Source organism: Aphelocoma coerulescens, chromosome 18 (assembly GCF_041296385.1).
Source record: "Aphelocoma coerulescens isolate FSJ_1873_10779 chromosome 18, UR_Acoe_1.0, whole genome shotgun sequence".
Lineage (NCBI taxonomy): Eukaryota > Metazoa > Chordata > Aves > Passeriformes > Corvidae > Aphelocoma > Aphelocoma coerulescens.
In genome coordinates, this window is record NC_091031.1 from 9,083,406 (window position 1) to 9,103,961 (window position 20,556).

Genomic DNA, 20,556 nt, shown 5'->3' on the forward strand with positions numbered 1-20,556 from the left:
AAAACCCCAGTCCTAACAGCCAATTGCTATTTTTAGCCCCATAGCCGTTATTCTGCAAGTAAGCTCCATAGCAACCTGAATCTTAATGAGGGCATGTTACCACCCTTACTTCAGCTGGTACCACCCCCCTGACAACGACGAGCCATTGGTGACAGAGATGATCTGTTAAAAAGAAAGCCCCAATCACTTTGGACCAAAGGGGTGTGCTATGGGCGGGCTGTGGGCGGGCTGGGGCGGAGCAAAGGCACTATAAAACAACGAGGCATCCCTCAGAGCAGAGCAGAGCCGAGCCCCCTGCAGATCAGCTGTAGTGGACACCAGTGCTGGGTACTTAAGCCTTACTCCTTTTAAGGAGCTTTTAATAATTTTTAGCTTTGACATTTGGATTAGCTAAAAGTCAGCCCAGCACTGCAAGTTCTTCCACCAGAGGTCCAGTGCTGTTAAAGCCTGAAGATCTCGAATCCCTGCGCTCCTGAGGCATACCTCCTGAGCCACTAGGATCCCAAATTTTTATAGTTTTCTAATTTCTGTAATTTTTCAATTTTTCTGTTTTAATAAATTACTTTAATTTTTACTAAGAGTTGTCTCATTCCTCACATTATCCATCTTACAGTCCACCCATCAGATCCATCTCTGTCTAATTGAGAGTCAATTTAGGGTCAAACACCCCTAGCATCAGGTACACAGGAGATCCTTTGAGAACTCTGTCTTCCCATTTGCAGGTTATTTTTTTTAGTGTTTCTCTCTAACAGCTGCTTTCCTGCAAGCCTGGAGAAGACTGAAGGGCAAAATCTCTGTCTCCATTAGTGTGGGATTTGGTTTGGGGTTTTGTTTTTAAAGATTAAAATGTGGTCTCTTTTCTCATAGAAAACAATAAACTGGGGCACACGCAGTGCACAGCTCTGTGCAGCCACTGCCAGGCATGGGTCCCCTGGCATGGCTGGGCCCTGTGTCACAGCTGGCACAGACAGGGCATGAGCCAGGCATGAGCCAGGCATCCCCTTCCTGAGGGGGATCCCACCCCCTCGGGATCCTCCAGCCTCCTCCTGGTTGTCCCTGGGCCTGGGAGGCATCTCTGCTTGCTGGGGCTGGCCCCAAACACAGCACCAAGGTACAGATCCCAACAGAAAGACACGGGACAGGGCACTGAAAGGAGTAAAATCAAGGAAATATCTTTTTTAAAATTATATAGATATATATACAGATATGAATCAATTATTTGAGCGGGTGGAAGTCCTTAGCAGCTCAACTCTAACAAAACCAATTTCCAGAGCAGGCAGTAGCTGCTCAGGACAGGGATTGTCCTCGCTTTGCTTTACACCTGGAGCAGCAGCTTTCCTGGGCAAGCACAGGAGAGGAAAAGCAGATGAACCCTCAGCTACTGATTTGAGTTTGGCCCAGCCATTGGGATAGGAGCAGCCCTTTGCTGGCCTGCCACTCCTGCCACTCCTTGCAGAACAGGACTGGGATTTTGCGGGCTCTCCTGGAGCAGTCTGGCATAAAAAACTCCTGTGCCAGTCCCAGCACCAGCCACTTGATGGCCATCCTGCTCTGCAAGAGAGGGACACCGGGGACAGAGCAGGGACCTGCCAGGGACCCCCGAGCTCACCAGCTGGGAGCCGAGGGGTCCCCCGACAGCCCCGAGCAGCTGCCCCACGGTGCTGTCCCTCACCTGGGTGTTACAAACGAGAGGGTTGGAGATCACTTAAAAAATCACTGGTGAGGGTACGAGCAAAAGTCAGATTTAATATTAAGCGACAAAGCACCACAAGTTCGTTGGCAAGATTGACTCTACCACTTACAGGACAGCTGAGGCACAGCAAGGGAAAACAATCAGCAAGAAGATACAGAGGAGATGAAGGTCTGGAAAGCTGGAGATTCCCCACCCAAGAAAAAGGTGATAAAGCAAAAGGTGATAAAAGGATGAAAGAATGTGGAGCAAAGTAGCATGAAGAGTAAGAAAACCAGTAGAGGATAGAATACTAATGAATTAAGTGAATGATGTGACTTAGAATCAATGAGCATTAATTTCTTTGTTTGCTAAAAATGTATGAGTAAGCGGAAAAGTTCTGTATTGGCATCAGCGTGGAGGCCAGAATTTGTCAGCTACCCCTGTTGGCCAAAACTTAAGCAATGCTTTACTCTCTAACACTCAAAAGACAGTGTTAGAGGGAGTCTTGATCCCGACGATTTCGGAGGTTTTCGGTAACAGCAGCACTGGTGAAAAGACGCCCAAAGCCGGCAGCCCGCACACGCTCTGGTTCCTCCCGCAGGTGCCCCGGCTGCCCATCCCTTCTCGCTGGTCAGACTCTCTGCTGTTTTTCCCAGCGCCTGGGGATGGCATCACCTCCTCGTTGTTCTCGATGTGTGGTGAGGAGCTGGAGGCTTTCCCCAGCGCGCGTGGATGAGCCTTGTTTTGGTGGAAATCGGAGATGGCCCATTTAGAACAGAGCGCTTCACTCATTCCCAGCTCCAAGGCCCTGGCACTTCCCAGGGATCCGCTCTGGGATGCGCTGAGGTCCCCTCAGGGCTGAATTCCCTCATCATTCCATACCTCGCGGGGCTGCCAGGGATCGTTTGGGGCCCCACAGCTGTACTCCAGCTCTCTGCGGGGCATTTTGGAATACAGGGAATGGAATTTGGAGTCTGTCAGTGACACTGTGGGGCCCTGCAGATACAATTCAAGGCCCATGGGGGCATTTTGGGGTATCAGGGATGCAATCTGAGGCCCTCTGCACAAAATCTGGGGGCCTGTGCCTGCAATTTTAGGGCCAAGTGGGGCATTTTGGGATGGCAGGGATGTGAGGAGGAAGCATCCCACTGCCTGCGGGACAGGCTGAGAAGGACACAGTCTGCTCCGCACACTCAGGGCACTACACAAATGAAGGATACCATGGGCTTGGATGTGTTTTTCCATCTTTATTAATTAATCTACAGAAAACTACAACTCTGCTGAGCTCACTGGCACCAGCAGCTACAGAAAACTCAAACTCTGCTGAGCTCACCGGCACCAGCAGCTACAGAAAACTCAAACTCTGCTGAGCTCACCGGCACCAGCAGCTACAGAAAACTAAAACTCTGCTGAGCTCACTGGCACCAGCAGCTACAGGAAACTACAACTCTGCTGAGCTCACTGGCACCAGCAGCTACAGAAAACTAAAACTCTGCTGAGCTCACTGGCACCAGCAGCACAACATTTGGAGAAGTTCCCACGATCTTCGCCGCACCCTTGGAGCTCTCAGGATCAAGCCAGTGTGGGCTGCCATGGAACTGATCGAGATATCCCTGTCTGTCTCCAAGGGCTGAAGGGCTGTGACCAAAAGAAACAGAGCCAAGGTGAAGCCACGTGTGTGCAGAGCCCCTGCGGGTTCCCTGCAGAGCACTCACCACTGAGGATGTCAGCCTGAGTCTCCGAATCCCGGTTCCTCATGTGTGTCGTGGCGCTCCCTGGGAAGAAAGCTCCGTCATTCCCTGCTCCTGCTGTGCTCCCAGCAGTGTGAGCCCTGGCCCTGCTGCCCTCCCACTCTGCAGGGCTGACCCAGGGGCCACCAGCAGCCAAAGGGAGTGCGGCTGAGCAAGGCGGTCACCAAGCCCAGCTTGTGGCAAGGGGCAGAGGGAGGCTGAGGCTCGGCATGGGGTGGTTGGGCTTGCCACAGGGTTGCTGCTTGCTGCCAGTGCAGTGGCAAGGAAGTGGCCAGGCTGGCCCAAAAGGGGCCAGGGGCTGTGACTCACTGATGAACCTGACGGCCGCCAGGCGCACGGAGGACTGAGGGTCCCTCAGGTAGGGCAGGCTCTGATGAATGTACTCTTCAGCCCTGCTGCTCCTCCTCAGCAGCTGCAGGGAGCACCAGAAATGTCTCCAGGATTGTCACAGAGTCCCCCAGCTGGCTGGAGCAGTCCCTCCTGCCAGCACCCCTCACTGCTGAGCCCTCCCTCTTGCTGGGTACAGGGAAGGGAGAGGGGCCTGGACAGGAGCCTCTGGGGCTCTGTTCTCGAGGACAGGAACAAGGTCCTCCAGGTCCTGCCCAGTCCTGCCAGCAGCACTCGGAACAGGCTCTGTTCCCCTGACAGACATAGAGCAGGGACAGCCCTCACCCAGCCTGGGCCCTGGGGCTTGTCCTTACCAAGCATTCTCCAAGCTCCCACATGCGCTCTCTCTGCAGCAGGTGCTTGAGCTGCTTCCATTTGAGAAGCTCTGCAGCAGCAAACAGGGCTTCCCTGGAGGCCTGCAGGACAGCATGATCTCAGAGGTGGCGCCAGGGCCTGGGCAAAGAGACCTCTTGGCTCTACTCCTGCCGTGATTCTGCCCTTAGGAAGCTGTGACTTGTCCTAGCCCAAATGTCTTGAAGTCTCTTGGGGACAGCCCTGGGTGACTGCCTGAGCCTTGAAGCCCTGGCCTCTGATACTTGTAGGAAAGCTGAGAAACCTCTGGGCTTCTGGGAGCACATATGTTCAGGCCTCAGGTGCTGCCTCAGTGGCCACGGGCTGCTGCAGAGCCCTGCTGGAGCAGGCAGGGCCGGTGTTGAAAATGGCCGGGCCACCTTGTCCAGCCCTGCTTGTGCTGGTTCCACAGGGACCCTACCCAGGGGCTGCACTGGGGGAGCCCTGCCCGCTGCCAGCAGCCCTTGCCCAAGTCCCTGGGATCCCTGGGAGGTGGCAGTCCCCCCATACCAGTGCTCAGCCTTGAAATCCAAACCTTAGCCACGCTGGGGAGATGGTCGTTCAGACGGAAGAGAAGCGGGACCAGAGCACTCTGCATCTCCCTCCTCATCTTCTTCTCATCCCTACTCAACACAGACTTCAGCAGGTCTCTGAAGAGCCACAGGGAGAGCTCTCGCAGCTGGCTGCACTCCTGGCGGGAAGGAGGAAAAGTGAGCTTTGGAACAGCGGCTCCCTGCCCGTGGCTGCGGTGAGGGCGATGCTCCAGGGTCAGATTCCAGAGCAGGCAGGAGCAGCGTTTGGCTGCAAAGCCCAGAATCCATTCCAGGAGAGCTGAGCCTGCTCTGAGCACTGCTTTCAGGGCAGGGCTGCAGGGCTCAGGCTCCCACATCAGCCTCACCGAGTCAAAGAGGGGCAGCACCTTCCCCACCAGCATCAGGGCGATGGAGCTGGCCTTTGCCTTTTTCAGCTGACCCAGGATATTTCGGAGGACCACAGTGATCTTCAGCTTTTCATCTTCACTGCCAACTTCCAGTATCTTCATCATGCTTGGCAGGAAGGCGTCCACTTTTCTTGCCTTTCCGAAGAAGAGAATTTCCATTTTCTGAAAAGGCTTTGTCTGGAGGCCTCCCAGGGCAGCCACCCCAGGCCCCACCACAGCAGGGAGGGTCCTTGAAGCAGTCACCCCACACCCTGACTCCCAGCCCAGGCCAAGCCACTGCCTTGCACTCAGCCCCAGGCCCTGGCTGCTGACGTGGCTGCCCCACCATCAGCCTGCTCACCATCTCAGCTCTCTCTGACAGCCCAGCGAGGACTTCCAGCAACAGGAAGGCCATCACCACATCGGGATGCTCCTGATCGCTCCAGACGTTGGGCTCGTCACCCAACTCCTCCACGTCAATCTGCCCCGAGAACGACTGCAGGAACAAACAGAGCCATGAGGCGCTGGCAGAGGGCTCATGGCCAGGGATCAGGGCCTTTCCTGGCAACTCACGGCTCTGTGAGAGACGCCGGGGCCTTCTCCGCGAGGGTTGCACCACTGGTTGTGGAGCAAGGTAGCCAGTTCCGTTAGGACCTTGTCCAAAATCTCGGGCATGGAGGACAGAGTGTCGCACAGTTCCTGCACAGTGCTGGAAGCCAGGGGCTGCCTCAGCCACAGCGCCATGGCCAGGACCAGCCCCACAGAGCAGAGCCCATGCTGGGGGTCTCCAGGGGCCCTGCCTGGGAGGCCTGACAGGCTAGAGGGGGAGTTGTGGGAGCACCAAGCTGGCTCTGGACTGGCTTGGCTGCCTTTGGCTGCTGCGGGCCCAGCCAGAGAGCTGGAAAGGTTTGTGGGATGGAGAGCCTGGCTCCATGGGAAGTCCTGCAGCATTCCTTGGATCTGGCAGACACAAAGTCTTGGGGTCCCACTCCCCACATGGAGCAAGCCCTTCAGATTGTCAGGCCCAGTACCTGTCTCCCTGAAGAGCCATCTCACACAGGCTGATGACCACTGCTGAGCCATACTCATTGGTCATCAGGAGAAACAGTGACTCCACTTTCTTACAGCCTGACTCCGTGGTGATGGATGGCAGGGTTTCAAGGATGCAGCTCACTATCCTGGGCACCTGGAGAGCAAACAGGTGAGCATGGCACTGCCCCTGGAGTGCAGCCATGGCCTCAGCTGCCCTTGCCATTCCTCTCTGCCACCTTCAGGTGGCTTCAGATGCCCAAGTCCCCTGGATTTGTGAGGAAGGGATGGAGGGAGGAACAAGGCCTGACAGGGCTGAAGATGGCAGTCCAGCCCCAGGGCACTTACATCCATCAGCCAGGAGTCTGGGTCTCTCATGGCCACATCCAGCATGCTGCTGGGCACCTCCTCGTCAAGGATGCTGGCATCTCTCAACGCCCCAATGGCCTCGAGGATGACGTCTGTCCTCTCGCTAGAGTGGAGGTATCTTCCAAAGGCCTATGGCAGGAAGGAAGGCAGGCATGCCCCTGAGTGCCCTGGTGCTGCTGCTTGGCTGGGCAGAGGTTCCTGGCAGTGCTGGCAGCAGATCCCTCAGGAAAGCTGACAGCAGTGCCTGCAGTCCCTGCGTGGGAGAGGGGGAGGAGAAAGGAGCCTCCACATTGGTGAGGAGGGCTCATGGGCATGGCGTGCTGGCCCTACAGAGAAGCAGGGTCTTGCTGGGGGCCAGGAGGGCTGGAGCTCCTGCTGGGGCTGGAGCTGCTGCCGGGACACCGGAGTGCAGCCCGTCTGTTGTCCCTGCTCAGGGATGGCAGGAACCTTCTTGCCAGGGCACTGAGGCCCCACTGGCCCCACTGACTCTGGGTCCCTTTGCTCACACAAAGGCCCTGCTGATGCCATGGATAAGAGTCCCCACAAAGAGGAGGGGGGCTCTTTACCTGGGTACAGTCCTTGGTGCTCAGGGAACACAGCGAGGAGGTGGTCACAGCTTTCCGAACAAGCTGGCCTGACCTGTCCATTGGCCTTGACTTGTCTAAACAGCAGGGCAAACATAGAAAAGTCAGTAAGCTCATCAAACCACCCTGAGATCTGCTTGCAAGAGAGCGGGACAGAATCAGGCAAGATTTCTGGAGGGCATCAGCAAGAGCTTCCTGCTACAGGCAAGAGGGAGCAGCCATGGTGCTGGATCTGCTCTTCTCTAACGGGGAAGGCTTGGCTTTGGGACCTGGGAGTCAATTGTAGCTTTGGCTGTGGGGGCCACAAGCCAGTGGGCTTCAAGGTCCTGAAAGGAAGGGGAGGAAAGGGAGCAGGAACAAACAGATCTGGGATTGGAGGTGAGCACTCAGCTTCTGCAGCAAAGTGACAGCTGGGATGCTACAGGAAGCAGCTGGGAGGGGCAAAGGAGGTCAGGCAGCAGGTATGGCAAGAGAGCTCTGTGTGCACAGGTGTGAAGGCCACAGCTGCTCTTGCTTTTTTACTTACAGAGGAATTCAGCGAGGGAAAAAAGAGCATGGAAGGCTGTGTAGCTTGTTTGTTCACTGGAATATCGGAAAAGAAGGAGACGTCCCAGCAGCTTTCCCAGGACTGGGATTGAGATGTCTTTAGGGCAGACGGGTCCAGAACTGTCTCTTCCAAAGTTGACAGAGGCCTGGATGAGGGAGGCATGAGAAGAAGGGCTAAGAGAAGGAAGTTAGTGCCGAAGACTTGTACCCAAGAGTGTGCCCAGGGCTGGATTCCCGGTGAATCTGAGCTTTGCAGGGCTCTATGGCCCCACCTCTTGGAGCAAAACCAGCTGGGCAGCAGCCCTGGCATGGAGAGTGGCAGGGAGGGGAGATGGCCTGGCTGGAAGGTGCCTGGTCCTTACCTTCAGCCTGCAATAGTTGGACATCAAATAGGTAAGGACACCAATCCTCCCCACAGCCCTCTCCTGCACAACTTCTCTCTCCGACCTGGTGAAGTCCAGCAGCATCTGGGATGAGAGAAGCTGCTGGTGAGCACCAGAAGCAAACACAGCTCTGCTCCTGGGCCAGACTTGCATCATCCCTCAAGGCTTCCTCTGACCTCACACAAAGCCTGCAGAGGGGTGCCTATCCCTGGGGTCCCTCAGAGGCCTGGACAAAGCTCCCAGGACAACCTTTTGGCCAGGAAGGTGCCACCCTCTGCAGCCACTGTGCCTCAGAGGAGCCTGGTGCCAGCCCCTGCTTCCTCACAGGAGGTGAGCATCCTCCCCACACCACGCTCTGCCTGCTCAGCACAGGACTGGGCAGCTCCTCCCCCCCAGGGTGAGGAGCTGCCCTGGGACCCCCCCTCTGCCTGTGCCAGACCTCAAAGATGTCCTGCAGCTCCTGGCTGACTCTGGAGACAGGAAAGCTGAGCACCAATGTCCTCAGCATTGTGTCCATGGCCTTCAGGGTCTGCAAAGAGGACAGAGAGAGTAGTGCCTGGGATTGTGCTGTTCTTTCCCCCATGCCCAGGAGACTGATCTGAACTCTCAGTGCCTGGGGAGGAAACCTGAACTGCCCAGGACAGACACAGGGATACACAAACTGCTGGGCACAGAGCAGCCTGTGGCACAGGACACAGCCAGGCCCGTGGGAAGGGGACAGAGCCACAAGGGGGGGAAAGCAACAGCAGGACCTCACCCTGCCTCCGGTCTCTGGTCATGGGGCAGCACAGGGTGACCAGGGAGCTGCCCAGAAGGACTGGAGACTGCTGGAGCTCACCCAGCACTTACCTTGATGTAGAGGGAAGCACCTGAGCGTGGCATTTCCCTTTCTGGGGGAAGGCAGAAGACACTTGAGAAACACGCAGAGAGGAGGCTCTTGGTTTTGCCCTCCAGCACATTCTCCACCAAACTGCAAGGACAGAGGAGAGCCAGTTGGCCACTGGTGCTGGGAGCAGCCCCTCGAGGCCTTGTGCAGGAGGCCTCGGAGCTCTGGGGCAGGGGGCCCACCTTAATTCATCAATGGCAATCATGGAGAGGTACCGAACCCGTGAGGACAGATGGTCCCTTGGCTCCTTTTCCAGGATGTCCTGCAGAACACAACCAGGATGGGACCTGGCAGCTGCTAGCACCCAGTGCCTCCAGTGCCTGCCCCACCCAAGTGCTGTCCACACAGGGTCCCAGTGCCAGGGGTGCTTATCCCCATGCCCAAAACACCAGGTGTCCCCCCACCTTGATGTTCTCCACCACTTCGCACGTTTGGCAGAATAAATCCAGGCCCTGGGTCAAGCCACGTTTCAAGGCGCTTTTGCACAGCACGTAGACGCTCTTCAGAAATGTGAACTTGTGGGCGTCCTGGCAGCCAGGGGACAGAGACACAAATGGGGAGTGTGGCAGGGTGGACACAGCCAGCAGGACCAGAGCACTGCCCTGTGAGAAAGGCAGCTCTGCCCAGGCAGCAGCCCTCCACAGCCCAGCAAAGGCCCTGCCAGCAATCGCCAGCACAGCCACTGTCCCACTGGCCACAATTACCTTGTCAAGGCTGCTGACAAAGGCCATGATGAAGTCCACAGCTTCCTCTGCTTCTTCATATATGGGCAACCAGCTGGCATCTGCCAGAGGGGAAGAGCAGGGAGGGCTGCAGAGGCTCTGGCCACAGGAGAGAGCCAAGGAGACCTACCCTCCACCCAGCCCCGTGCCCATGCCCCTGGCACGGCCTTTTTCCTGTGCAGTTTGTGGCTGGAGGCAGCCAGCAGAGGAGCTGCTCTGCTGGAGCTGGGAAGGCCCCAGTGCCCTGGGCTGCTGGGCAGGAAAGGTCCAGAGCCCCACTGCCCCTCCCTGCCCACACCCTGGAGCCCCTCTGCTGTTTTGTCTTGGGAGAGGCTGTGCTGGGGCTGGCCTCCAGCCCTGAGCTGCCCTGGCATTCAGGTGACATCGTGCCTGTCCCCCAGGACTGTTGTTGTCATCGTGCCAGGAAAACGTGATCCTGGCCTCATTCAGGGTGTGCTGGTGGGCCCCAGCCCTGCCCAGCCCCACGGGGCCCCTCGCTCACCAATCTGCAGTGGCTGCATCGTGGTCGTGTCGTAGAAGGACAAGGGCTGGAGGTGTAAAGAGCTGCTCTCCTCGGAAGAGCTGTCCTCCCCCCAGGCCTCCCTGGGGGAGGCAGGGGGTCTCTTCTCCATCCTTTAGGACAGACAATATGGGAGATGCTGGGGTGGGTGGTGTCGTGGGAATCTTTGGTAAAACACTTGAGCCCCACAGTGATGCCTTAGGTTTTAACTTTTCTCTTTTTCAAATCCTGCACTGCCCAGTGTGTAAGTCTGAACTTTCTTGTAGCCTGTTAATTTCTGCTCTCTCATGCCAGGCAGACATAACAAAGCCTGTCCAGGCCTGCTCTTCAAGGACACTCAGAGCGTCCTAGGCCCAAAAAGTACAAACCAAAGGCCTCTGAGAGGGGGGCAAGCTGAGGGGAACGACATCATTAAACCAAAGCTTTAACTGGAGAATTAACCCTGAGATGCAAATGAACCAAACCTAGAAAAGTGTGAAGAGCTCGTGACCTGCTGTCCATCTTGGGGTCCATCTGGGCAGTGGCCTCTGGCTCCCCAGGGGTACCTTTGAAGGCCTTTTAAATAAACACCTACCTTATTCCCTTACTCCTGTCTAGTCTCTGTTTCTAGGTGGCCTCTCAAGGCACCAACAGGGCTACCAGGGGTGATGGGGCAAGACAGGCTGCACTCAGGGGCTCCTTGTCAGCTCCAAGCTCCTGCCTGTCACCATCCACCGTGGGCAGCAGGCATGCTGACCACGCATGCTGCGCTGGGGTGTCACAGAGGGCCCCGCTGTGACACAGCAGCTGCCTCTAGCAGCGGGTTCCAGTGCTTGTTGACATGGAACCTGTCCCCAGCAACAGGTGCCAGTGAGCCACCACCCAGGCAGGGAAGGGCAAGCTGTTCCCCAGGGCACAGGCCTGGCATAGCCTTGGGCACCTGGCTGCTTTCAGGGTGCCTCCAGACCTCCCTCTGCCCTCACATCCCCTCGGGACATCCCTGGTGCCCTCCCATGCACCCCAGAGCCCCGTGTTCAGACACTCCCATGTGCCTTCAGGCCATCCCTTTCCTTCCGGGATACTGCAGAGCCTGACCTCTCTGTGGGGGTGTAGGAGTGCAGATGGGAGGGTGGCAACCACCAGGATAATGCTGTGGTCCTCATCATGCTGGGAGCTGTTGTCCTCTGGTCCAGCCCAGCTGAGCAGCCTGAGTTGCTGCAGGTGCTGCGGGGACCGGGGGCAAACTGGGACCTCTAGAGCACATCAAAAGGTCCCTCTGCATGGCCCCGTCCTCAGGGGTGTCCCTGCACCCTCAGCTTGGTGTCACCTGCAAACCTACTAAGGGTGCACTCAATCCCCTCATCTGTCTTTAATGAAGGTGTTAAATAGCTCTGGTCCCAGCACAGACCCCTGAGGGACACCACGGGTCACTGATGTCCATCAGGACTCTGAGCCATTGACCATGGCCCTGTGGAAGTGACCGTCCAACCACTTTCTTATCTGTCATACATGAAATCCCTAATTAGCTTGGTCTTTGCATGTTAGGTGCCTTAATTAGTTTATTTTGAGTTAAACAGTTCTTTTAATTGAGTGATAAAGTTAACCCATCAACCCAGGTACCAAAATCAAAGCCTTATTATTATGGTTTTCACTATCAAGCTTCATTATTACTGTTTTCACTTGTTCAAGACAGTGCATTTGCACTAGTCCCAGTTAAAATTCCCAGTTAAAAGTTTCCTGGTTAAAAATCCCTTTTTCAAACTTTAAACCACTTGTACACTGTAAGAGTTGTTTCTCCTATGTTCATTGTCTGCTTTTGTGGATGGTTTGGGAGGTATTAGATGTATTTTAGTATGTTTTTAAGTTTTTGCTTTGCACTTTAGTCTCGGGACTAACTCCAAAACCCCAGTCCTAACAGCCAATTGCTATTTTTAGCCCCATAGCCGTTATTCTGCAAGTAAGCTCCATAGCAACCTGAATCTTAATGAGGGCATGTTACCACCCTTACTTCAGCTGGTACCACCCCCCTGACAACGACGAGCCACTGGGGACAGAGATGATCTGTTAAAAAGAAAGCCCCAATCACTTTGGACCAAAGGGGTGTGCTATGGGCGGGCTGTGGGCGGGCTGTGGGCGGGCTGGGGCGGAGCAAAGGCACTATAAAACAACGAGGCATCCCTCAGAGCAGAGCCGAGCCCCCTGCAGATCAGCTGTAGTGGACATCAGTGCTGGGTACTTAAGCCTTACTTCTTTTAAGGAGCTTTTAATAATTTTTAGCTTTGACATTTGGATTAGCTAAAAGTCAGCCCAGCACTGCAAGTTCTTCCACCAGAGGTCCAGTGCTGTCTAAGCCTGAAGATCTCGAATCCCTGCGCTCCTGGGGCATACCTCGTGAGCCACTAGGATCCCAAATGTTTATATTTTTTTAATTTCTGTAATTTTTCAATTTTTCTGTTTTAATAAATTACTTTAATTTTTACTAAGAGTTGTCTTATTCCTCACATTATCCATCTTACAGTCCACCCATCAGATCCATCTCTGTCTAATTTAGAGTCAGTTTAGGGTCAAACACCCCTAGCATCAGGTACACAGGAGATCCTTTGAGAACTCTGTCTTCCCATTTGCAGGTTATTTTTTTAGTGTTTCTCTCTAACAGCTGCTTTCCTGCAAGCCTGGAGAAGCCTGAAGGGCAAAGTCTCAGGCTTCATTAGTGTGGGATTTGGTTTGGGTTTTTTTAAAGATTAAAATGTGGTCTCTTTTCTCATAGAAAACAATAAACTGGGGCACACGCAGTGCACAGCTCTGTGCAGCCACTGCCAGGCATGGGTCCCCTGGCATGGCTGGGCCCTGTGTCACAGCTGGCACAGACAGGGCATGAGCCAGGCATGAGCCAGGCATCCCCTTCCTGAGGGGGATCCCACCCCCTCGGGATCCTCCAGCCTCCTCCTGGTTGTCCCTGGGCCTGGGAGGCATCTCTGCTTGCTGGGGCTGGCCCCAAACACAGCACCAAGGTACAGATCCCAACAGAAAGACACGGGACAGGGCACTGAAAGGAGTAAAATCAAGGAAGTATCTTTTTTAAAATTATATGGATATATATACAGAGATGAATCAATTATTTGAGCAGGTGGAAGTCCTTAGCAGCTCAAGTCTAACAAAACCAATTTCCAGAGCAGGCAGTAGCTGCTCAGGACAGGGATTGTCCTCCCTTTGCTTTACACCTGGAGCAGCAGCTTTCCTGGGCAAGCACAGGAGAGGAAAAGCAGATGAACCCTCAGCTACTGATTTGAGTTTGGCCCAGCCATTGGGATAGGAGCAGCCCTTTGCTGGCCTGCCACTCCTGCCACTCCTTGCAGAACAGGACTGGGATTTTGCGGGCTCTCCTGGAGCAGTCTGGCATAAAAAACTCCTGTGCCAGTCCCAGCACCAGCCACTTGATGGCCATCCTGCTCTGCAAGAGAGGGACACCGGGGACAGAGCAGGGACCTGCCAGGGACCCCCGAGCTCACCAGCTGGGAGCCGAGGGGTCCCCCGACAGCCCCGAGCAGCTGCCCCACGGTGCTGTCCCTCATCTGGGTGTTACAAACGAGAGGGTTGGAGATCACTTTAAAAATCACTGGTGAGGGTACGAGCAAAAGTCAGATTTAATATTAAGCGACAAAGCACCACAAGTTCGTTGGCAAGATTGACTCTACCACTTACAGGACAGCTGAGGCACAGCAAGGGAAAACAATCAGCAAGAAGATACAGAGGAGATGAAGGTCTGGAAAGCTGGAGATTCCCCACCCAAGAAAAAGGTGATAAAAGGATGAAAGAATGTGGAGCAAAGTAGCATGAAGAGTAAGAAAACCAGTAGAGGATAGAATACTAATGAATTAAGTGAATGATGTGACTTAGAATCAATGAGCATTAATTTCTTTGTTTGCTAAAAATGTATGAGTAAGTGGAAAAGTTCTGTATTGGCATCAGCGTGGAGGCCAGAATTTGTCAGCCACCCCTGTTGGCCAAAACTTAAGCAATGCTTTACTCTCTAACACTCAAAAGACAGTGTTAGAGGGAGTCTTGATCCCGACGATTTCGGAGGTTTTCGGTAACAGCAGCACTGGTGAAAAGACGCCCAAAGCCGGCAGCCCGCACACGCTCTGGTTCCTCCCGCAGGTGCCCCGGCTGCCCATCCCTTCTCGCTGGTCAGACTCTCTGCTGTTTTTCCCGGTGCCTGGGGATGGCATCACCTCCTCGTTGTTCTCGATGTGTGGTGAGGAGCTGGAGGCTTTCCCCAGCGCGCGTGGATGAGGCTTGTTTGGGTGGAAATCGGAGATGGCCCATTTAGAACAGAGCGCTTCACTCATTCCCAGCTCCAAGCCCCTGGCACTTCCCAGGGATCCGCTCTGGGATGCGCTGAGGTCCCCTCAGGGCTGAATTCCCTCATCATTCCATACCTCGCGGGGCTGCCAGGGATCGTTTGGGGCCCCACAGCTGTACTCCAGCTCTCTGCGGGGCATTTTGGAATACAGGGAATGGAATTTGGAGTCTGTCAATGACACTGTGGGGCCCTGCAGATACAATTCAAGGCCCACGGGGGCATTTTGGGGTATCAGGGATGCAATCTGAGGCCCTCTGCACAAAATCTGGGGCCCTGTGCCTGCAATTTTAGGGCCAAGTGGGGCATTTTGGGATGGCAGGGATGTGAGGAGGAAGCATCCCACTGTCTGCGGGACAGGCTGAGAAGGACACAGTCTGCTCCACACACTCAGGGCACTAAACAAATGAAGGATACCATGGGCTTGGATGTGTTTTTCCATCTTTATTAATTAATCTACAGAAAACTACAACTCTGCTGAGCTCACTGGCACCAGCAGCTACAGAAAACTCAAACTCTGCTGAGCTCACCGGCACCAGCAGCTACAGAAAACTCAAACTCTGCTGAGCTCACCGGCACCAGCAGCTACAGAAAACTCAAACTCTGCTGAGCTCACCGGCACCAGCAGCTACAGGAAACTCAAACTCTGCTGAGCTCACTGGCACCAGCAGCTACAGAAAACTACAACTCTGCTGAGCTCACTGGCACCAGCAGCTACAGGAAACTACAACCCTGCTGAGCTCACTGGCACCAGCAGCTACAGAAAACTAAAACTCTGCTGAGCTCACTGGCACCAGCAGCTACAGGAAACTACAACTCTGCTGAGCTCACCGGCACCAGCAGCTACAGAAAACTAAAACTCTGCTGAGCTCACCGGCACCAGCAGCTACAGAAAACTAAAACTCTGCTGAGCTCACTGGTACCAGCAGCTACAGAAAACTACAACCCTGCTGAGCTCACTGGCACCAGCAGCACAAGATTTGGAGAATGTCCCACGATCTTCGCCGCACCCTTGGAGCTCTCAGGATCAAGCCAGTGTGGGCTGCCATGGAACTGATCGAGATATCCCTGTCTGTCTCCAAGGGCTGAAGGGCTGTGACCAAAAGAAACAGAGCCAAGGTGAAGCCACGTGTGTGCAGAGCCCCTGCGGGTTCCCTGCAGAGCACTCACCGCTGAGGATGTCAGCTTGAGTCTCCGAATCCCGGTTCCTCATGTGTGTCGTGGCGCTCCCTGGGAAGAGAGCTCCGTCATTCCCTGCTCCTGCTGTGCTCCCAGCAGTGTGAGCCCTGGCCCTGCTGCCCTCCCACTCTGCAGGGCTGACCCAGGGGCCACCAGCAGCCAAAGGGAGTGCGGCTGAGCAAGGCGGTCACCAAGCCCAGCTTGTGGCAAGGGGCAGAGGGAGGCTGAGGCTCGGCATGGGGGGGTTGGGCTTGCCACAGGGTTGCTGCTTGCTGCCAGTGCAGTGGCAAGGCAGTGGCCAGGCTGGCCCCAAAGGGGCCAGGGGCTGTGACTCACTGATGAACCTGACGGCCGCCAGGCGCACGGAGGACTGAGGGTCCCTCAGGTAGGGCAGGCTCTGATCAATGTACTCTTCAGCCCTGCTGCTCCTCCTCAGCAGCTGCAGGGAGCACCAGAAATGTCTCCAGGATTGTCACAGAGTCCCCCAGCTGGCTGGAGCAGTCCCTCCTGCCAGCACCCCTCACTGCTGAGCCCTCCCTCTTGCTGGGTACAGGGAAGGGAGAGGGGCCTGGACAGGAGCCTCTGGGGCTCTGTTCTCGAGGACAGGAACAAGGTCCTCCAGGTCCTGCCCAGTCCTGCCAGCAGCACTCGGAACAGGCTCTGTTCCCCTGACAGACATAGAGCAGGGACAGCCCTCACCCAGCCTGGGCCCTGGGGCTTGTCCTTACCAAGCATTCTCCAAGCTCCCACATGCGCTCTCTCTGCAGCAGGTGCTTGAGCTGCTTCCATTTGAGAAGCTCTGCAGCAGCAAACAGGGCTTCCCTGGAGGCCTGCAGGACAGCATGATCTCAGAGGTGGCGCCAGGGCCTGGGCAAAGAGACCTCTTGGCTCTACTCCTGCCGTGATTCTGCCCTTAGGAAGCTGTGACTTGTCCTAGCCCAAATGTCTTGAAGTCTTTTGGGGACAGCCCTGGGTGACTGCCTGAGCCTTGAAGCCCTGGCCTCTGATACTTGTAGGAAAGCTGAGAAACCTCTGGGCTTCTGGGAGCACATATGTTCAGGCCTCAGGTGCTGCCTCAGTGGCCACGGGCTGCTGCAGAGCCCTGCTGGAGCAGGCAGGGCCGGTGTTGAAAATGGCCGGGCCACCTTGTCCAGCCCTGCTTGTGCTGGTTCCACAGGGACCCTACCCAGGGGCTGCACTGGGGGAGCCCTGCCCGCTGCCAGCAGCCCTTGCCCAAGTCCCTGGGATCCCTGGGAGGTGGCAGTCCCCCCATACCAGTGCTCAGCCTTGAAATCCAAACCTTAGCCACGCTGGGGAGATGGTCGTTCAGACGGAAGAGAAGCGGGACCAGAGCACTCTGCATCTCCCTCCTCATCTTCTTCTCATCCCTACTCAACACAGACTTCAGCAGGTCTCTGAAGAGCCACAGGGAGAGCTCTCGCAGCTGGCTGCACTCCTGGCGGGAAGGAGGAAAAGTGAGCTTTGGAACAGCGGCTCCCTGCCCGTGGCTGCGGTGAGGGCGATGCTCCAGGGTCAGATTCCAGAGCAGGCAGGAGCAGCGTTTGGCTGCAAAGCCCAGAATCCATTCCAGGAGAGCTGAGCCTGCTCTGAGCACTGCTTTCAGGGCAGGGCTGCAGGGCTCAGGCTCCCACATCAGCCTCACCGAGTCAAAGAGGGGCAGCACCTTCCCCACCAGCATCAGGGCGATGGAGCTGGCCTTTGCCTTTTTCAGCTGACCCAGGATATTTCGGAGGACCACAGTGATCTTCAGCTTTTCATCTTCACTGCCAACTTCCAGTATCTTCATCATGCTTGGCAGGAAGGCGTCCACTTTTCTTGCCTTTCCGAAGAAGAGAATTTCCATTTTCTGAAAAGGCTTTGTCTGGAGGCCTCCCAGGGCAGCCACCCCAGGCCCCACCACAGCAGGGAGGGTCCTTGAAGCAGTCACCCCACACCCTGACTCCCAGCCCAGGCCAAGCCACTGCCTTGCACTCAGCCCCAGGCCCTGGCTGCTGACGTGGCTGCCCCAACATCAGCCTGCTCACCATCTCCGCTCTCTCTGACAGCCCAGCGAGGACTTCCAGCAACAGGAAGGCCATCACCACATCGGGATGCTCCTGATCGCTCCAGACGTTGGGCTCGTCACCCAACTCCTCCACGTCAATCTGCCCCGAGAACGACTGCAGGAACAAACAGAGCCATGAGGCGCTGGCAGAGGGCTCATGGCCAGGGATCAGGGCCTTTCCTGGCAACTCACGGCTCTGTGAGAGACGCCGGGGCCTTCTCCGCGAGGGTTGCACCACTGGTTGTGGAGCAAGGTAGCCAGTTCCGTTAGGACCTTGTCCAAAATCTCGGGCATGGAGGACAGAGTGTCGCACAGTTCCTGCACAGTGCTGGAAGCCAGGGGCTGCCTCAGCCACAGCGCCATGGCCAGGACCAGCCCCACAGAGCAGAGCCCGTGCTGGGGGTCTCCAGGGGCCCTGCCTGGGAGGCCTGACAGGCTTGAGGGGGAGTTGTGGGAGCACCAAGCTGGCTCTGGACTGGCTTGGCTGCCTTTGGCTGCTGCGGGCCCAGCCAGAGAGCTGGAAAGGTTTGTGGGATGGAGAGCCTGGCTCCATGGGAAGTCCTGCAGCATTCCTTGGATCTGGCAGACGCAAAGTCTTGGGGTCCCACTCCCCACATGGAGCAAGCCCTTCAGATTGTCAGGCCCAGTACCTGTCTCCCTGAAGAGCCATCTCACACAGGCTGATGACCACTGCTGAGCCATACTCATTGGTCATCAGGAGAAACAGTGACTCCACTTTCTTACAGCCTGACTCCGTGGTGATGTATGCCAGGGTTTCAAGGATGCAGCTCACTATCCTGGGCACCTGGAGAGGAAACAGGTGAGCATGGCACTGCCCCTGGAGTGCAGCCATGGCCTCAGCTGCCCTTGCCATTCCTCTCTGCCACCTTCAGGTGGCTTCAGATGCCCAAGTCCCCTGGATTTGTGAGGAAGGGATGGAGGGAGGAACAAGGCCTGACAGGGCTGAAGATGGCAGTCCAGCCCCAGGGCACGTACATCCATCAGCCAGGAGTCTGGGTCTCTCATGGCCACATCCAGCATGCTGCTGGGCACCTCCTCGTCAAGGATGCTGGCATCTCTCAACGCCCCAATGGCCTCGAGGATGACGTCTGTCCTCTCGCTAGAGTGGAGGTATCTTCCAAAGGCCTATGGCAGGAAGGAAGGCAGGCATGCCCCTGAGTGCCCTGGTGCTGCTGCTTGGCTGGGCAGAGGTTCCTGGCAGTGCTGGCAGCAGATCCCTCAGGAAAGCTGACAGCAGTGCCTGCAGTCCCTGCGTGGGAGAGGGGGAGGAGAAAGGAGCCTCCACATTGGCGAGGAGGGCTCACGGGCATGGCGTGCTGGCCCTACAGAGAAGCAGGGTCTTGCTGGGGGCCAGGAGGGCTGGAGCTCCTGCTGGGGCTGGAGCTGCTGCCGGGACACCGGAGTGCAGCCCGTCTGTTGTCCCTGCTCAGGGATGGCAGGAACCTTCTTGCCAGGGCACTGAGGCCCCACTGGCCCCACTGACTCTGGGTCCCTTTGCTCACAGTAAGGCCCTGCTGATGCCATGGACAAGAGTCCCCACAAAGAGGAGGGGGGCTCTTTACCTGGGTACAGTCCTTGGTGCTCAGGGAACACAGCGAGGAGGTGGTCACAGCTTTCCAAACAAGCTGGCCTGACCTGTCCATTGGCCTTGACTTGTCTAAACAGCAGGGCAAACATAGAAAAGTCAGTAAGCTCATCAAACCACCCTGAGATCTGCTTGCAAGAGAGCGGGACAGAATCAGGCAAGATTTCTGGAGGGCATCAGCAAGAGCTTCCTGCTACAGGCAAGAGGGAGCAGCCATGGTGCTGGATCTGCTCTTCTCTAACGGGGAAGGCTTGGCTTTGGGACCTGGGAGTCAATTGTAGCTTTGGCTGTGGGGGCCACAAGCCAGTGGGCTTCAAGGTCCTGAAAGGAAGGGGAGGAAAGGGAGCAGGAACAAACAGATCTGGGATTGGAGGTGAGCACTCAGCTTCTGCAGCAAAGTGACAGCTGGGATGCTACAGGAAGCAGCTGGGAGGGGCAAAGGAGGTCAGGCAGCAGGTATGGCAAGAGAGCTCTGTGTGCACAGGTGTGAAGGCCACAGCTGCTCTTGCTTTTTTACTTACAGAGGAATTCAGCGAGGGAAAAAAGAGCATGGAAGGCTGTGTAGCTTGTTTGTTCACTGGAATATCGGAAAAGAAGGAGACGTCCCAGCAGCTTTCCCAGGACTGGGATTGAGATGTCTTTAGGGCAGACGGGTCCAGAACTGTCTCTTCCAAAGTTGACAGAGGCCTGGATGAGGGAGGCATGAGAAGAAGGGCTAAGAGAAGGAAGTTAGTGCCGAAGACTTGTACCCAAGAGTGTGCCCAGGGCTGGATTCCCGGTGAATCTGAGCTTTGCAGGGCTCTATGGCCCCACCTCTTGGAGCAAAACCAGCTGGGCAGCAGCCCCGGCATGGAGAGTGGCAGGGAGGGGAGATGGCCTGGCTGGAAGGTGCCTGGTCCTTACCTTCAGCCTGCAATAGTTGGACATCAAATAGGTAAGGACACCAATCCTCCCCACAGCCCTCTCCTGCACAACTTCTCTCTCCGACCTGGTGAAGTCCAGCAGCATCTGGGATGAGAGAAGCTGCTGGTGAGCACCAGAAGCAAACACAGCTCTGCTCCTGGGCCAGACTTGCATCATCCCTCAAGGCTTCCTCTGACCTCACACAAAGCCTGCAGAGGGGTGCCTATCCCTGGGGTCCCTCAGAGGCCTGGACAAAGCTCCCAGGACAACCTTTTGGCCAGGAAGGTGCCACCCTCTGCAGCCACTGTGCCTCAGAGGAGCCTGGTGCCAGCCCCTGCTTCCTCA

At 56.1% G+C, this 20,556-nt stretch overlaps 3 protein-coding genes and 1 long non-coding RNA gene across 5 annotated transcripts; all 4 read right to left on the minus strand.

The window, feature by feature from the left end:
* Positions 1-3,173: 3,173 nt before the first annotated feature.
* LOC138120335 (maestro heat-like repeat-containing protein family member 7) lies at positions 3,174-6,792 on the minus strand. The gene is made up of 11 exons (XM_069032915.1): positions 6,715-6,792; positions 6,458-6,607; positions 6,112-6,266; positions 5,654-5,897; positions 5,442-5,576; positions 5,060-5,236; positions 4,697-4,852; positions 4,125-4,226; positions 3,733-3,835; positions 3,388-3,447; positions 3,174-3,310 (listed from the first exon to the last, which is right to left on the minus strand). The coding sequence occupies exons 1-11, from the start codon at positions 6,790-6,792 to the stop codon at positions 3,174-3,176; spliced, it is 1,497 nt and encodes a 498-aa protein (XP_068889016.1).
* Positions 6,793-7,707: 915 nt separating this feature from the next.
* On the minus strand, positions 7,708-10,231 carry LOC138120336 (maestro heat-like repeat family member 5). Its single transcript, XM_069032916.1, has 8 exons — positions 10,102-10,231; positions 9,582-9,661; positions 9,282-9,404; positions 9,060-9,139; positions 8,841-8,961; positions 8,431-8,520; positions 7,971-8,075; positions 7,708-7,734 (listed from the first exon to the last, which is right to left on the minus strand). Exons 1-8 carry the CDS (start codon positions 10,229-10,231, stop codon positions 7,708-7,710), a joined length of 756 nt encoding a protein of 251 aa, XP_068889017.1.
* A 5,426-nt stretch (positions 10,232-15,657) lies between these two features.
* On the minus strand, positions 15,658-18,092 carry LOC138120286 (maestro heat-like repeat-containing protein family member 7). 2 transcript variants are annotated; one of them, XM_069032819.1, is made up of 6 exons: positions 17,895-18,092; positions 17,683-17,817; positions 17,301-17,477; positions 16,938-17,093; positions 16,366-16,467; positions 15,658-15,688 (listed from the first exon to the last, which is right to left on the minus strand). In XM_069032819.1, exons 1-6 carry the CDS (start codon positions 18,063-18,065, stop codon positions 15,668-15,670), a joined length of 762 nt encoding a protein of 253 aa, XP_068888920.1. In that variant the 5' UTR covers positions 18,066-18,092; the 3' UTR covers positions 15,658-15,667. The 2 variants fall into 2 exon arrangements, with proteins under 2 accessions (XP_068888920.1, XP_068888919.1); XM_069032818.1 differs by having other exon boundaries at positions 16,938-17,477.
* Positions 18,093-18,811: 719 nt separating this feature from the next.
* LOC138120308 (uncharacterized) lies at positions 18,812-19,930 on the minus strand. Its single transcript, XR_011155821.1, has 3 exons — positions 19,830-19,930; positions 19,286-19,380; positions 18,812-18,848 (listed from the first exon to the last, which is right to left on the minus strand). It is a non-coding gene; the product is annotated as an uncharacterized lncRNA (long non-coding RNA).
* Positions 19,931-20,556: the final 626 nt, after the last annotated feature.

Coding starts and splice junctions, on each gene's coding strand:
- LOC138120335 (XM_069032915.1), bottom strand. CDS start 6,792: ATGCCCATGAGCCCTCCTCACCAATGTGGAGGCTCCTTTCTCCTCCCC. Junction 5,237..5,441: donor TGTCAGAGAGAGCTGAGATG/GTGAGCAGGCTG, acceptor TTCTTCGGAAAG/GCAAGAAAAGTGGACGCCTT. Junction 3,448..3,732: donor GGCGGCCGTCAGGTTCATCA/GTGAGTCACAGC, acceptor CTTTCTTCCCAG/GGAGCGCCACGACACACATG.
- LOC138120336 (XM_069032916.1), bottom strand. CDS start 10,231: ATGGAGAAGAGACCCCCTGCCTCCCCCAGGGAGGCCTGGGGGGAGGAC. Junction 9,140..9,281: donor AAGTGGTGGAGAACATCAAG/GTGGGGGGACAC, acceptor TGTGTTCTGCAG/GACATCCTGGAAAAGGAGCC. Junction 8,076..8,430: donor AGCTGCAGGACATCTTTGAG/GTCTGGCACAGG, acceptor CTCTCATCCCAG/ATGCTGCTGGACTTCACCAG.
- LOC138120286 (XM_069032818.1), bottom strand. CDS start 18,065: ATGGCGCTGTGGCTGAGGCAGCCCCTGGCTTCCAGCACTGTGCAGGAA. Junction 17,478..17,682: donor TGTCAGAGAGAGCGGAGATG/GTGAGCAGGCTG, acceptor TTCTTCGGAAAG/GCAAGAAAAGTGGACGCCTT. Junction 15,689..16,365: donor GGGAGCTTGGAGAATGCTTG/GTAAGGACAAGC, acceptor CTCTCTTCCCAG/GGAGCGCCACGACACACATG.